The following is a 16,499-nucleotide window of genomic DNA, read 5'->3' on the forward strand; positions in this document are numbered from 1 at the left end:
TATCTTCTCAATAAGAGGCAAATGTTGATAGATTGCTAGCTTCTTAGAATCTAAAGGAATTCCCAAATATTTGAAAGGGAGCTTTCCTTTAGTGAACCCCAATGTTTCAAGTATTTCTTCTCTTTCAGCTTGAGAAATCCCAGCCATGTATATTGTACTTTTACTAACATTTGCCTGTAATCCGGATACAGCTGAGAATCTGTGGAAGGCAGCATTTAGGATAATTATGGATTCAAAATCAGCTCTACAATACATTAGAAGGTCATCAGCAAAGCATATATGTGTGTTGTTTAGTTTCCTGCACTTAGGATGGAAATTGAAGTTTCCATTTTGATGCAATTGTCCCAGTTCTCTACTCAAATATTCCATAGCAATAACAAACAAGCATGGAGACATTAGGTCTCCTTGCCTAATCCCTCTCTTTCCTTTGAAAGGCTTTGTCAGACCATCATTTAGGACCAAGGAATATGATACAGTGGTGACACATATCATTATCCACTGTACAAATTTGAATGGAAACCCAAGATCAATAAGCATTTGTCTAAGAAAAATCCATTCCAGAGTATCATAGGCTTTCCTTAAATCCACCTTCATCGCACATCTAGGAGAGACATTTTCTGGAATACCCTTTAAACAATTCATGGCTAAGCAGAATATTATCAATTATACTTCTCCCTTCAACAAATGTTGATTGAGACTGACCAATCAACCCATCAAGAATATTTTTTATCCTCCGTGTAATGACTTTGGATATGATATTATAAAGTGCAGTACAGCATGCAATAAGTCTATAGTCCTTTACTGTTGCAGGTGATAACACTTTAGGCACTAGTGTAATAGTTGTTGTATTAATCATTCCAGGCAATCTGCTAGTAGAAAAGAAGTCATTTACAATTGCAACTATATCCTCTTTCACTATCTCCCAATTCCTGGTAAAGAATTTCACAGGAAACCCATCAACCCCTGGTGATTTGTCTTTAGGCATCTCCTTTATTGTAGTTGTGATCTCATCCATTGTAACATTCTAAATTAAACTTCTTTGTTGTGATATAGTTAAGCATGGTCCTTCCTTAATTATAGCTGTGTTTTGCACATGGAAACTCAGTAGTACAATCTCCCATAAAAGACTGAAATACACTGATAAATTCCGGCTCAACTAATTTGGGCTCTGTTAGTTTTATTCCTATATTAGTATATATGGAAGTTATACTATTCTGACTGGATCTAATCTTCCACTGAGCATGAAAATACTTTGTATTCGTATCTCCACATTCAATCCAGCAAGCATTGGACTTCTGCCTCATCACGTGTTCCTCCACATTGCTCCATTTCTCAATTTCAGCTAGAGTGTCTTTCTCTTCATAAAAAAGGCCATGTGCCAGAGGATACTGTTGAATTTGACTCTGAATAATATCCAATTTTTTCTTGCCTGCTCCAGTTTCTGTTTGTATGAAGTCATATAGGCATTTATATCCTTCAGTTCTTCTGTCATAGTCTTTAGTTTGCACCAGATCTGTTGCACAGGTGCTCCATCATAGTCCTGATTCCATACTTGCTGAATAATACTCTGAAATTGTGTTATCTCCATGATATTTGTGTATAGCCTAAATGACTTAGGATGCAATAACTTCTGACTACCACATTTGATTAAGATAGGGGAATGATCAGAAAGTGATGGATTCAAAAAATCAGCTTCTGTATGACTATACTGCTGAATCCACTAATAGTTCCCCAAATGCCCAGTCTATCTTACTATAGACTCTTAAACCAGTACCTTACTTATTTGTCCAAGTGTAATGCCAACCTTTAGCTCTAAATGGGGTAAGCTGTAGAGTATCTATCACATCCTTAAATCCCTGTATTTCAACAGCAATTACAGGGGATCCTATTCTATCCTCAGAAGAAAGAACATTATTGAAATCTCCACTAAGCAGCCATATTTCGTGGGCCGGAATATTTATCTGTCTAAGATCCCTCCATAGATTTTCCCTTTGGTGGCCATCATTCTGAGCATAAATGACACTCAGATGTGTTTTAAATTGAGTGCTAGTATCTTCTATTAAGCAATGGATGAATTGATCTGTAATAAGGATAATCTGTACTTGTATATGAGCTTTCCAAAGTATCCAAATTCTCTCATTCACAACAAATGAAGAATTGCAGCAAGCATTCCATCCCTGGGCAATCTTTTTTTGTATTTTCTTAGCCTGGTGCTCCTTAACTCTGGTTTCTATACATCCCATTACATCTACTTTATTTGTAGCTAGAAAAGTCTTGACCACTTTCTACTTATGGGCTTGATTTAGCCCCCTAATGTTCTAAGTGACAATAATCATAGAAAATTGGAAATTAGGGGGCAAGATGGACCTGGATCTTCCTGTTGTCCTCTTCGCCCAGCATCCTATATCTCAGCAATTGCCTTTCCTTTGTCAATATCTCCTTCTACCACAGTATTGCTGCAGATAATCTCCTGTGTGTTGGTCCCATCTCTTGCCTGACATGGCAGAGAAGCAGTCTGTTGTGTAGTCTCTATACTTCCACTAACCTTCTCCAAGCAATCATTTTCTTGAGTAGGTTTCTCTTGTAGGACTATTCCTTTCTGAGGATCTAACTCTGCATTCACTTGAGGATTTTTTACAAGCCAAGCTTGTTTAACAGTTTTGCTTGTTTCTTTGCTCTTCTTCTCTGTCTCCTTGGTCTTTCCCCTTCCTTAGTATCCTGCTCTTCATCACACTTTGTGTTATGCCAACAATCAATAGAGTCATGCCCAAATTTCAGACAGTCATTACAAAAAATAGGTGTCCAATCATATTCAATAGTCTGTACCATTAGCCCAAAAGGTGACTTTATCTCTATCTGATCTGGCAGAGACAACATCTACCTCTACAAGGACTCTAGCATAGGATATTTTCTCATAATGAGCAGTAAATTTGTCAGCGTACAGGGGCTTTCCCACCACACTAGCCATTTTGCTTAGGGCTTCAGTAGACCAATACCCCACTGGTGGCCCAGGAAATCTCACCCAAACTGGAATTATGCTTAAGATGTCTCTATTGAATGAAAAGTCAATTTCCCATAGCCTTAGCACCCTAGGTTTGTTCCTGTATGTGTATGGTCCTGATTGAAGAACTTGATCTCTATCAGCTATGGTGTGAAATTTAAAAATGCAATAGCCCTTAGAATGAATCAGAATCTGAGGCTTAGTAATAAAATTCCACACATTCATTACAAAATTATCCATAGCTTTTCATAAGGATTTTCCCCTATTATGTATCCAATTAGTGAGGTTTTCCAATAATCCGCGTGAGATTGCAGATCATCCTCACTCAATTTAACAATTTTCCTACCATCTCTATCAATTGGAGGAACAAATGATAATGTTATACCCATTTGCGAGATGCGATTCCCTCGTACAATATCAGTTGCCGTAGGAGTTGGCTTCTCCGATCCACTTGCTTCTGAAAACTGTAAGCGTCTCACTGCTGGATTCATTGTTCCTTCTGCTTTAATAGGTTGAAGTTGTACATCTCCTTCAGAACTGCTTGTTTCATGAGCTTCCTCGGTCGACTGGTATTTCTGTGGAAGGAAACTTCCAAATGTGAGTGGAGGTAATTCCGTTTGAGCATCGTTTGCTGGAGTAATAAGCTTCCCCGACTGCGTAGTAGTATCATGCACAGTTTTCCGGCGACGAGCCATTGATTCCGGTCACAATTGCAATCCTTGCTACCATGCGCCGAGAGCAACGGTTAACGTGCGCCTCATAACCCGTATATTTGGCTTATTTTCTGCTGGTGTGTCTTGTAGCTTTCTTGAAGATGCTATTTTACAGTGTTGGATGGATTACTTTATAAAATTAAGCCAGTGAAATGGAAATGTTCTTCTTGCTTCTCTTTTGCTCCTGATTTAATTTCCTTATCTGAGTCTGTGCTGAATATGGAACTAAAGGTTTCATTAATTCGGAGTTTGTTTTGTTCTTAATTAAGGTAAATGGAATGTGGAAAATTTAATTTAATGGTTAATGTCCTATTTTAGAACTTTTATATGTAACGTTATTTGCACTTGTGATTACTCTTTAGCTTGTTTTTCTAGTTCCCTATTTAAAGAGGTCTCATGAAAAGGTTCTTTATCCCATCCTCAACTTAATATTAAAAGGGAGATATCATTGGAAAGAATACGTATGGGGAGAGAAAATATATGTACTGAGTAACTAGTAGTCCATTTTGATCGTTATGCTGTTTTCTCCCTTCTTTTTGGCACAGGTTGTCGTAATGGGAAATGAAAATTTGTATGCTTGATGATGAGCTTCTTCTGTAACGAGCTTCAGAATTTAGTAACGAGAATACTTGCGCCGAAAAATCTGTATATTGTGTACTATCTTATCTTTAAAATGATATGCAGTAGTTTTACGAATCTTTACATTATAAATTACGCTAAAAGTATTGGAAAACTAATTCAAAGTTGTAACATCAAAGGTTGTTATACTATTTTGGGAAAAAAATCAAGTAGCTTACGCTGCTGACGGGCGATGCTAACTAATGTATGTCGCCTGAATTGGCCATAAATTATGTTGGCAAAATGATAGATAGTTATTAAAAAATTAGATTATTCGAGAAAAAAAAGTAGATTCCTCATATCATAATGAACTGCCATATAACTTTTTCCGTTAATTGTGCTGTAATTGAGTCGTTAAATATTCATTGTCCATGGATAATCAATTATTAGCTTTATACTCTTCTTATTCTTATTCTTATTATTATTATTATTATTATTATTATTATTATTATTATTATTATTATTATTATTATTATATTTGACAGTAAACTAATGTATAATCATTGTGTTGACTAACCATGTTTCCTTGTCCTTGAGATTGATGATTTTCCTTGATGAGGAAGACAACAAAATGGAGACTGATTTGAAAGCTAAGCTATGGAATACTCCTATAAAGATAAAAAGACAGGAAAAGCAAAAAGCCTAAAAACAATCATATAAGGGAATGCTGGAATACTAAGCATCCTATGCATTATGGATATAATTAATAGGAAAAAAATTGAAAGAGCAAGATTTAAAAAGCAAGAAAAATGATTGGGCAACAGTTCATTAGTTCCCTACATTTCAGCCAGGTATTTAGAAAAATACAAAACTCAAGAGCTTTTCCCTATAAATTGTCACAATGAAAGAATTTTATTTCTTCTGAATGCCCAAAACAAATAAATACTTCTTTACACTGTTAAATTCTCCTATCCACCATTATTTTACATGATCATTCCTGTCCTTGATTAAAAATAATCTCAAACCAAAAAATGAGAAAGAGAAGGAAAAAAACACATACATACATATAGAAGGGGTGTCAAATGACACTTAAGTGATTTAATACGGTAAAATATATATATATATATATATATATATATATATATATATATATATATATATATATATATATATGCAATAACTAATTGTGATTAGGTTAAAGAAATGTATATGCAAACATATATCATGTATCTATTACCATCAAGGGGTGTGGTAGGCTTGAGGCATAGGGGCAACGGTTACGAGTAGTACTAACAAGCAACAATTGCTCATCATATTTTGAGTGCATGACATTTAGGACACAGTGTTTCACGTAGTGTCTCTCCTTCTTTTTCTTTGTTAAAAAGACGTGCTTATCAATGGAGACAATGGTCATCATCATACATCATTGCTTTGTAGTACTACTCATTCCCATGTGCCATAACCCTTTTATTTTCTTCCTCTCTGATCTTCGTATGATTATCATTTTGCCCGTTAACGCAGCTTCAACGGCTGTCAATATCACATCTTCTCTTTTACTCAACTCTGTCAATAAAGCAACATAAAAGGAAAGTTGAAAAGGACTTGTTGTCTCTTCTCTCTTTTCTTGCTACTGCTTTTCTTTCTTCTTCATTCCTAAGCTGCGACTGATTACATGTCCTCAACATTCCCTTTTGCTTTCACCTCTGTCCCTTCAATTCAGACCCTTCAGTTCCAAATTTAACTTTTCATACATTCTTTGATATTAAAGGAAGGCACTTATCTCTACTATTTTGCTCTTCTTCAATGGAGCTGCATCGGTGTTACTATTCTTGGTTTCTTCTATCTGCTCTCTTCATCACTGTTGCTTTCTGCGATCCAGATGGTACACAATTAGTCTTTAATTGTCTTTTTCTTTTCTTTTACCCTTATGCAAAGCTTTAGAAAATATTCAATAGTCGTTACACAATAGAAATTTAAGTATGATTCTAAGAACCTAAATGTTAGAGTCCCACATTTGTTGAGTATGTATCAGTTGTCCTTTACATGATTTTGGGTAATTCTCACATAATGAGTTAACATTAACATGAGTTAGGCTCAACGTCTATCTTTTAACGTGGTATCAGAGCCAAATCATCCATATTTTTTGTTTACTCAATGTCGGACTTCCATCTTATGTTGTTCCATATGTTCATCTTTGGGCATGTGGGGGCTGTTAGAGTCTCACATTGACTGAAAGTATGTGTTTATTTTCTTATATATTCTTAGACAATCACTCCCTTATGAACTAGCTTTTGGGTTTGAATTAGGCCGGTCCATTTTCTTAACTATTACAATCATTCCCTTATGTTGCAGTAGGATGCTGTTAGTTTAGAACTTTTTACTATTACAATCTTTCTCCACAAATAAATAAATGTTTTGAGATGAACTCTTGCTTATGTTGTGAAAATATGCAGGATTTTTGAGCTTGTCTTGTGGTGAAAATACTACCTATGTTGATTCCTCCAACATTACATGGACACCAGATGGTGCCTATATCTCAGCTGGCGACGTCGCCACTGTCCATTTTCAAGAGGGATCCTCTCCATCTACTCTCCCAGTTAGGTTCTTTCCTGATTCTCTGCTTAGAAAATGTTACAAGCTACCAGTGAAAAATGTATCATCCTTGGTTCTTGTGAGGACTCAGTTTGTGTATAAGAATTATGATGGACTTAATAAACCCCCTGCATTCTCTGTTTCTCTTGGGAGGGCTATCACAACCACAGTCAATCTTAGTAACACCGATCCGTGGATCGAAGAGTTCATATGGACAGTTGATAAAGACATTGTGTCTTTATGTTTTCACTCTCTTACAAATAGTGGATTTCCAGTTATTTCATCCCTTGAACTTAGGCCACTTCCTCAAGGAGCTTACATCGATGCCTTGGGAGATTTTCCGAACAAGATGTTGAGGAAATGTTATCGTGTCAATTGTGGTTATAATTGGTCCTTAAGGTCAAAACTCTCACTTGTCTATTATGTTAATGTATTATCGATTGTTTAGTCCTTACTTTCTGTCTAAATGTGATGTTTTTCGTGCTATGTAAAAGGTACCCGATTGATCTGTATGATAGAATTTGGGATGCTGATGAAGATTTCAGTCCATTTCATGTGTCTTCTGGTTTTGATATTCAAGCCAATTTCAATATGTCAGTTCTGAAAGAGAGCCCTCCTGCAGCTGTTCTTCAAACTGGAAGAGTTTTGGCACGTCGGAACGACATGACATATAACTTTCCTATTGATCATCAAGGAGATTACCACATTGTTCTTTACTTTGCTGGGATTTTGCCTGTCTCCCCTTCATTCGATGTACTCATTAATGGTTATATTGTTCGATCAAACTACACAGTGAATCGATGGGAAGTCAGTAGTCTGTTCTTTACCATGAAAGGAATTGATAGCTTGAACATCACATTGAAGACTGTTCACTACTATCCCATAATCAATGCTCTTGAGGTCTATGAGATCCTGGAAATTCCCTTAGAAACTTCCACAACCACAGGTTCTATTATTGTTTTATTGTCTCTTCGATATCTATGATCTTCAAAGTAGTCTGTTAGAACCAATTGCACCAAATTTTGACATTGTTTAATTTTTGCAGTTTCAGCCCTACAAGTTATTCAGCAGTCAACTGGTCTACATCTTGATTGGGAAGATGATCCATGCTCTCCTAAATCATGGGAACACATAGAATGTGAAGGAAATTTGGTAACTTCATTGTATGTCCAAGCTTTCCTAGGAACTATATTTTCCTTTCCTTATCTCTTGGTCTCACTTCTGTTAAGAACAAAACATATTAAAGTTAGACTTTGTACAGGGAGCTTTCTGATGTAGACTTGAGGTCAATCAGCCCAACGTTTGGTGATTTACTGGATCTGAAATCCCTGTAAGAGTCATTAATCTTAACAACTTATCACTTAATAACCCATTGTTTAGCTACGTTGCGTTTTACTTATTTGAGGTTCTGCTTGTTGCAGGGATTTGCATAACACTTCACTTGCTGGAGAGATACAAAATATCGGCAGCCTGCAACATCTTAAGAAGCTGTAATACTTGTGATGAGGAATTACCATGTTATGTTAATGTATTTTAGAGAGCATTGACTAAAATAGTTTTGTGCTCAATGATGCAGGAACTTGAGCTTCAATCAACTTACAGCTTTTGGTTCTGAGTTAGAAGACTTGATAAACCTTCAAGTTTTGTAAGTCTCACTGCTTATTTGTTGCTACTATTGTTCAACGGTGGGAAAGACAGTATTTAAAACTGATGTGTTTTCTATTGAAGGGACTTGCATAACAATAGTTTGCAGGGAACAGTACCCGATAGCGTTGGAGAACTGAAGGACCTCCACTTACTGTGAGTGAGGATAATATATACTGGCATTTAGAACTTGTTAAAGTACTTCACCTGATGAAGTATACTGATTACCTCTCTGCAACATTCAGGAACCTAGAGAACAATAAGCTGCAAGGCCCGCTGCCACAAGCTTTGAACAGAGAGAGTTTACAAGTCCTGTACGAAATTGAAAACGTCGTGTTTCTTTGCTTCTCATGTCAGTTTCTCGATTTATGTTTTTTCCCCCCTATTTTGCAGATCATCAGGAAATCTATGTCTGTCCTTCACTATGTCTTTATGCAATGACTTCTCAAAAAACCCTACAATTGAGACACCACAAGTCACTGTATTTACCCCCACAAAACGCAAGAGCCATAAACGATTAGCAATTATACTTGGTGCAGTTGGAGTAGCTATAGTTGCTCTATTCCTAATCTTTATATCAGTATTCTTGTACATGAGGAGAAGAAAAAGTGGAGATACATATGCATCAAGTATGAAAAAGTCGAAACTTTTCTTTATCAGCAGAATTGTGATAAATCTACTTCTAAGCAGGAACTATTTTCTAATTTTAGGAACTGCAGCAGAAATGAAAAACTGGAATGCTGCAAAAGTCTTTTCATACAAAGAAATCAAAGCTGCTACAAACAACTTCAAAGAGGTTATTGGTCGCGGTAGTTTCGGGTCTGTTTATCTTGGGAAACTTCCTGATGGTAAACAAGTTGCTGTTAAAGTTCGATTCGATAAAACTCAACTAGGTGCTGATTCTTTTATCAATGAGGTTTGTCACTAAACTTGTGCTAGTTCAGTTTCAGTCTATAAAGAAAAAAGAGACTCAACAGCTTCTTTATTATCTCTCTAGGTGTCCCTTCTATCACATATAAGTCATTCAAATCTTGTGTCACTAGAAGGATTTTGCCATGAATCTAAACAGCAAATTCTAGTTTATGAGTATTTACCTGGAGGATCACTGGCTGATAACCTCTACGGTATGTCACACATGATCTCACCCGTATACACATGCTAAATCCACCACGTTCTTCTGTCTCGTATTGTTAACTAACACTTCATAACTGTTTCAGGAGCAATGAGCAAGAAATTGACACTAAGCTGGGTGCGCAGATTGAAAATAGCAGTTGATGCTGCAAAAGGTATGTGTAAAAGTGAGACGTGATAATAACGAACTTGTCTTCCATTGGAGAACTACCATCAACAACAAATTTCTTCTGTACAGAAGTAAACATTGGTTTGCATCATACATAGTGAGAAAACAAATACTTGAAGTAGTTCTGCGAGTTCATCTCAGTTGTGTGGCAAAATGCTTGGTTTTCTACAACCAAAAGATCCATATATAGCCCAGAGGAATAAGTTGCTTTGTAGATTTTGCTCCCTCTGCAGATACTTATAGCTTTATGATGTAGAATAAGTTTTACATAGTTTATAATAGTTGATTATAACTTTCAAAGGTTTGGATTACTTGCACAATGGAACTGAGCCAAGAATTATACACCGTGATGTGAAGAGCAGCAACATACTTCTGGATGCAGACATGAATGCTAAGGTATCTGACTTTGGCCTTTCTAAGCAAGTAACTCAATCAGATGCAACTCATGTTAGCACTGTTGTCAAAGGCACTGCTGGCTATCTTGATCCCGAGTAAGCTTCAAGATACTGTTCTCAATGTTTCAATTTTGCTACTTCAAAATCCTAAACCTTTATCGTTACTTGTCCACAGATACTATTCCACTCGACAACTCACTGAAAAGAGTGACATCTACAGTTTTGGAGTCGTTCTTCTTGAACTTATCTGTGGTCGAGAACCACTTAGTCACTCGGGCTCTCCAGATTCCTTTAACTTGGTTCTATGGGTAAATAAAAGTCTTATATTGTGTTACACAGCAAATATAATACAAAGCATTTCATTGAAGTCCAACAATACTCATCTGTTGTATATCAATTGTGAATTTCAGGCAAAGCCATACTTGCAGGCAGGTGCATTTGAGATAGTAGATGAGAGCATAAAAGGAACTTTTGATACGGAGAGCATGAGAAGAGCGGCTTTAATCGCCTCTAGGTCAGTGGAGAGGGATGCATTGAGGAGGCCAAGTATTGCAGAAGTATTGGCTGAGCTCAAAGATGCATACAGCATTCAACTTTCCTATTTAGCATCTGAAGGACTTGCCAATTGATAATTTATGCCTTCACTAATGCAGCTCGGAATTTGAAAATATATGAGCTCGTCTCAGTAACTTATGCGTGAAGTTTTAAATGGGAGCTTGAAAATGTTTTAAGTTATTGATATGTATCTCACATTTAAGGATCTCCCTTCCCCAAAAACTTACCTTAATTACATACTTGTCTATTTAAAATGCCTTGTTTCCAAATTCTTATCACAATATCTGCAAAAGAAGTTCCCAAAATCTTGCCTGTATCACAAAATCTTCAAAAAAAAATTAAATATTAACAGTGCATCTAGACCAATTTGTAGGCATATGGAAAATAATCACCTAGTGTTTTTTGTCTCCACTGGAATGTGAACCTGATCTCCAAGGGAACCCATTTCATTGACCACCGGGCCATACTCTTTGGTTCCATTGAATCTTCAATTCTTATTGAATTTACAGACAATCTTGAAGCTAATTTTGCAGCCTTTACCCATTCTTTTTCTTTTTCCCCCTCCTTTTGAAAAAGATTTCTCATCTTAAAGAGTTAAACATCCTCGTTGAGAATAAAGAATAGTGTCCATGGGCATATCATTAATCAATTATACATTAGTTTATCATTCTAGAATATCTCCGATGATTTTCAATCAGTTTGATTTGGAAGATACTAGAAATGTGGGTGATTATCAACAAATAGTGGCATCATCCATCCAGGCTTGCACCAGCGCGAGCAGTCATGTGCTTGCCTCCAGTCCACGTTGTTTAAGACTTGTGAAACCAATCGGAAAAGTAATGAGTTGGCCTAACCGGAAAACTGGTGCCGTAGATATAGGAATAATGCTGTACAAGCAGCCACTGCATAGGGGAATACTGTCCAGATTCCCTGCACAATTAGTAGGAACCGGAATTGGATTCTTTAACTCTGTGGTAATAAATGCAAAATTGGGCAGAGCAAAATTTATGCTTTACCAGTACAGTAGCAACAGTTGCAACTGCAAATACAGGACGCTCTCTTAGCAAAAATCCAATTGTCAACTGCATTTTGGAGAAAAAGAAAAGAGATAAGAGCATGAACAGCACGCACATTTAAAAACTGTAAATCTCTTGTTTCTCAAGCACAAGACTTACCTGAATTGGAAGAGTTATCAAGCCACCGCAACAGACACCGGCAAAGAAATACTCTGGTGATATATCCTGCAATAGATATGAGCAGATGAATGATTGTAACAGTATAACTATCTGTTTAACGTGGGAGAATTCATTGAGTTGTTCACCATTTGTTCATGGGGTAATAGCTACCACATAACCATCATAAGAATCTTGAGATGGACCATTAATAGTCATACCATTTTGTAGGAGAAAGGTAAATGAATATCTAAGGATAACACTATTAGAAACAAAATGCTATTACTAATACAATGAACCTAAAATGGTTAGAAATGGTCAGGAAGGAAGAACAGACTGAGGACACCAAATTGATAGATGCTGCTGTATCATTCTTTCCCTAATTGCTAAGATTAGGCAAATTTTAAGTTGCCAATGCATGAAGTGCAGGCAAAGCTCCAGATTTGAGTGGAAAAACCTTTTGGTGAGAGAAGATGCCCCACCAAGGTTCCACTTTATCTCTCTTATGTTATAATCAACTTTATTGGGACGAACATGCAAAATACGGCACTTGATAGGCTAATTCAAGAATACGGAAACCAAGGACCACTTATTTTCAGTTCTACAAAATCAGTTAGCCCCTCCGTGAGCTGGAGTACACGGACCCAGTGGTGGATTGCAGCGGGTGCTTTCCCTTTTTGGTAGCCATTTTATGTAGGAGTAGGACAAAAGAAATCAAAAATTATACAAAAATGTATTAGAGCTTCTGAGCTGGTCATGCAGGAATCGTATTCTCAGTTATTGAATTTCTAGTCAGACTAGGTTTAGAAATAGCATACAAACTTCATAACTGAGGGTCACTGGGTTTATCCTTCTTGTGTTTTCAAAGCATGACTTTTTCACTAAATATGTCAATCGTTTCAAGCAATGGAATGAGATTATCAAAACTTCTAGGCATTGAAGGCAATGTTTTTGACATTATCAATGAAATATGTGATAACACATTCCTTGCTTAACTAAGACCTCTTTGTTTTATGGGTAAGCATATCGTACCACCAAACTTGTAGTACCCAAAAGAGGGAACAAAAGAGTAGAAAAGGGTGTTAAGCTATATAATACTCAGCATGTTAAGAAGGAAAACAGAAAAAGATCACTCACCAGAGCCCCTGCAAGGAAAGCGGTGGGATTTCTCACTCCAAGAGAAAACCGTTCCACTGCATCAGCATTGGAAAATCCACCAATAAGCAATTAAGGATGTCGGAAATATGAGATCATAAGAAGAAGGATCAGCTGTTTTAGATTGATGTGAAGAAGTTAAGAGATTTATACATATAGATATGAGGGTTAAGATGGACCAGAAGTACAACCTCTTAAGACATAGCATAAATTTTAAGGTAGACCACTTATTTTGATCTAATATTTCCAAAAATAGAGAGACCTTAACAAAGAATTAAATCATACTCCTTCAGACATCACATAGAGATTATGATCAAAGTTATAAATGTGCAAGTATCAAAGGAAACAAAGGTTTCATAATTAAAAGTTCAGCACAAGGCAAGAGATAACTGGAGTAAATCAGCATATCTTTTTGAACTCACCAAAACCAATGAGATTTCCATATTTTTGTACAGCGTTTGTAATATCTCTTGCCTTCTGATCACCGATCCCTAACTACAACCAAATTGAATCTGAATTCCCAAAAATAAAGTTTATATGTTTTTAAATAATACAAGGAGACTGAATATCTTAACATGCGTGAAATGCTAGTAGCCAAAACAAACCTTTGAGCAAACATCATTGGACGCACCAGATTGCTTAAAAAGCTTCCCAAGGTAAAAAGGTATCATATCGCTTATACAGACACCCCTGAATATTCAGAATCCACAATAATGTTAACATTGTGGGAATAACTGTTTCTACAAAAACAATATATAGTAGCACCGAAGGTGCATAATATCTTTGTAAATTGTAGTAGCAAAGGAAGGTTGTGCGATCGGCAGAATCTTGAGAGGTTGACATGCACATGTATTCATGAAAATTAACTCAAAAGGACAGTTTCTACTAACCAGTACACCCAGAGAATAGTGGATGCTATATATGGAGCATTTCTGGAAAAGGAGTTCACCAGCGATTGCCACGTTCCATCTAGAACAAGCATTCGTGCTATAGAGGCTCCAACCTACACGATTCATCAGAGAATTTGACCTTAATAATGAATGTCATGAAGAAGGATAACAAGCCAACTTAGTGCTTATTAAAGATACTATATGACAGCATATTTCTAGCTTTCAACTTTTTAAAGATAAGGTTCTAGCTTTTAACTTTATAAAGCTTAAAGCTTCTTTAACTCATTTTCCAACTTGGCCTGTCACTTTTTCCTCACATCACAAGAACAACTTAAATCGTTAATGTCGAAAGAAATGTCAAATCAAAAGAAGAAATATAATCGTAGGAAAACTACAGTATCTGCAACACAGAAAATTTGTTAGCAGGGAAGTTCATGAACAGAAGTACCAGCAGAGGAGACAGACCCATATATTCAAAGCCTCCTCACTAATAAAAATTCCACAACCAGCTGCCATCAGAAGCCAAAAGTAGATCCATCTGAAGTATGAGAAGTACAGGGGCTTAATATCATATCCCAAATAAAGCTAATAGATAAGATATCCAGGATATCAATTTCTTTAGCATCTACCACAGTGGTAGCTAAAGTATATTAAGCATAAGGTTCGTCTCTTTTTCTGCTTAGGTCATGATGAAACTGCAGATGCATGAAAACTGTTGCTTACCCTGGAGCATATTCTGGAAGCATGACTCTATAGCCAAAAGTTTTGAAAGAAAAACCAGAAGCAGGTGTAGTAATTGTGGAAGATGATGATCCATCAACCAGATATTGAATCCCAAAATTTGATCCTTGATTAGGCTGTTTAAGGCCTATGGATAGGAATGTAATTGTAGCAGCTATACCCAGCGCTATTGCCAGTTTTGCCAGAAACGAACTTCCTGTGCGGACAGTTTTACCTTCCGGACTACCAGGTAAATTATTGGAAGACTTATGCATTGTCTCCTCAGCGTCCTCTGACTGTCCTGCTTCATAACTTTTAGCTCTCACAAGCTGAAATGTTTTGATCCTACACTCGAATGGATAACTATCTGTCACATATATAAGGTCCGTTACCAAAATACATTGATAATTTCAGTTAACTAAACCCGTTGATTAGACTTAAATTCCAGTTTTGGAGTTATACAGGAGTCCTCTTGGAATATTCTAGTTGATGCATAAAAAGATACAATAAAATTACAAATTACATTAACTAAAATGTCTCCTTGAAAATTCAACTCAAACAACGTACAGGTGTCTATGAAATTCTATATGGTCGCACTAAATTGGACACTAACGTAATTAGGTTGTGCTAGACAGCAAAAGGAAGAAAATTAAGGTATTTTAGAGATATCCATGCATCCACCTACTCCACTTTCCCTCCTCTCCCATGGATGTAGTGACAGTAAAAATCAAATAGCCGTCCCTCAATTCCAAATTAGGTAGGATTTTATCGAAACCCCAAACTAATTAGGATCGACTGAATGAATCCTGTTTATTTATTCCGCTCTATTCAGGCAGTATGCAATATTCATCATAATTGAACTATATTTACACCTACAGCAACCATTCACCTCTGTCCGAAATTAGGACCTGAGTATACTTTTGAAGCTCACATGTATAGGCAGCGTCGGTAGAGACAGTAAAAGGAAGCAAAAAGTCAATTAAAAAGAATGCAACACTCAAAATGTCAAACTTCTGCTCACCTTGAGAAGTAGAAAACAAAAACCAAAATACACAGCCATCGCAAAAGAAGCCCACAAAATGAAATCAAGCACATATTTAAGGGAGTTGTTGCAATTGAGCTCAACCACTATCTATATAGTTAAAAAAAATAGAGTAGAACATATATGTATTTATACTAATTTCGCGATGAATAGCTGTAGGAGGTTTTACCTAGAGGGTGAGGAGTTGAATGGCTGCGATGAACTCCATAGTTTCCACCTCCTTGAATGAGCTCTCCGACGGATGTAAGAATTAACTTCGAGCTGATTATATTCTCGCGGAGTTGCAGATTGAGAGGAAGACAGTGGAAGAGACAACAATATTTGGTTATTAGTTAGAGCCACCATTGTTGTGAAGCGGTGAATCTTCTGTGGTGGCGCTGCCGTAGCTTGTGGTGGTATACAGCGGGAATATGGTATATGCTATTGGATACTATAAACTCGGAGTCCTGTCGAATTGCAGAGTGGGCAACGTGGCAGATCTGACTAGATCTTTGTGGGCCCATTGAATTGATTGTCCCATGGCTGTATTCCTTGCGTTTGAGATACTCCAATCTCCCCTCTTTCGGGAAACGAATTAGGGGGGAAAGTTCCAGACAAGAAATTAAGGGGGAAAAAAAGGAAAGCTTCACATAAGTTTATTTGTTTAAATAAAATATCATACCTTTTCTATTGGACAAAAATGTTTCTCTTCCCCTAACAACTTAAATTATATTTTAAAATGTCATTTCAATTTTCATATACATGTGCCAAGTAACAAAATGA

General features: G+C 36.6%; 3 protein-coding genes across 7 annotated transcripts; 1 reads left to right on the forward strand and 2 right to left on the reverse strand.

Annotated features, from left to right (window-relative positions):
* Positions 1–1,070: 1,070 nt before the first annotated feature.
* LOC142176170 (uncharacterized) lies at positions 1,071–2,243 on the reverse strand. Its single transcript, XM_075243255.1, has 2 exons — positions 1,805–2,243; positions 1,071–1,513 (listed from the first exon to the last, which is right to left on the reverse strand). Exons 1-2 carry the CDS (start codon positions 2,241–2,243, stop codon positions 1,071–1,073), a joined length of 882 nt encoding a protein of 293 aa, XP_075099356.1.
* A 3,655-nt stretch (positions 2,244–5,898) lies between these two features.
* On the forward strand, positions 5,899–11,012 carry LOC107791566 (putative LRR receptor-like serine/threonine-protein kinase At5g48740). 2 transcript variants are annotated; one of them, XM_016613652.2, is made up of 16 exons: positions 5,899–6,154; positions 6,726–7,263; positions 7,359–7,810; positions 7,910–8,027; positions 8,126–8,194; positions 8,286–8,354; positions 8,441–8,509; positions 8,593–8,664; positions 8,754–8,822; positions 8,902–9,137; positions 9,219–9,424; positions 9,506–9,632; positions 9,726–9,794; positions 10,110–10,299; positions 10,379–10,511; positions 10,614–11,012. In XM_016613652.2, the coding sequence occupies exons 1-16, from the start codon at positions 6,076–6,078 to the stop codon at positions 10,830–10,832; spliced, it is 2,715 nt and encodes a 904-aa protein (XP_016469138.2). In that variant the 5' UTR covers positions 5,899–6,075; the 3' UTR covers positions 10,833–11,012. The 2 variants fall into 2 exon arrangements, with proteins under 2 accessions (XP_016469138.2, XP_075099237.1); XM_075243136.1 differs by lacking the exon at positions 8,902–9,137 and having other exon boundaries at positions 8,754–8,860; positions 9,228–9,424.
* Positions 11,013–11,365: 353 nt separating this feature from the next.
* On the reverse strand, positions 11,366–16,205 carry LOC107791568 (uncharacterized). Of its 4 annotated transcripts, none has more exons than XM_016613653.2 (10): positions 15,907–16,202; positions 14,699–15,040; positions 14,441–14,513; positions 13,976–14,088; positions 13,691–13,775; positions 13,508–13,580; positions 13,068–13,123; positions 11,934–11,999; positions 11,775–11,840; positions 11,366–11,688 (listed from the first exon to the last, which is right to left on the reverse strand). In XM_016613653.2, exons 1-10 carry the CDS (start codon positions 16,080–16,082, stop codon positions 11,608–11,610), a joined length of 1,131 nt encoding a protein of 376 aa, XP_016469139.1. In that variant the 5' UTR covers positions 16,083–16,202; the 3' UTR covers positions 11,366–11,607. The 4 variants fall into 4 exon arrangements, with proteins under 4 accessions (XP_016469139.1, XP_016469141.1, XP_075099238.1 ...); XM_016613655.2 differs by having other exon boundaries at positions 14,699–15,062; positions 15,907–16,140; XM_075243137.1 differs by lacking the exon at positions 14,699–15,040 and having other exon boundaries at positions 15,907–16,205.
* Between the last annotated feature and the right edge of the window lie 294 nt (positions 16,206–16,499).

Source organism: Nicotiana tabacum, chromosome 22 (genome assembly GCF_000715075.1).
Source record: "Nicotiana tabacum cultivar K326 chromosome 22, ASM71507v2, whole genome shotgun sequence".
In the NCBI taxonomy this organism is placed as follows: Eukaryota; Viridiplantae; Streptophyta; class Magnoliopsida; order Solanales; family Solanaceae; genus Nicotiana; species Nicotiana tabacum.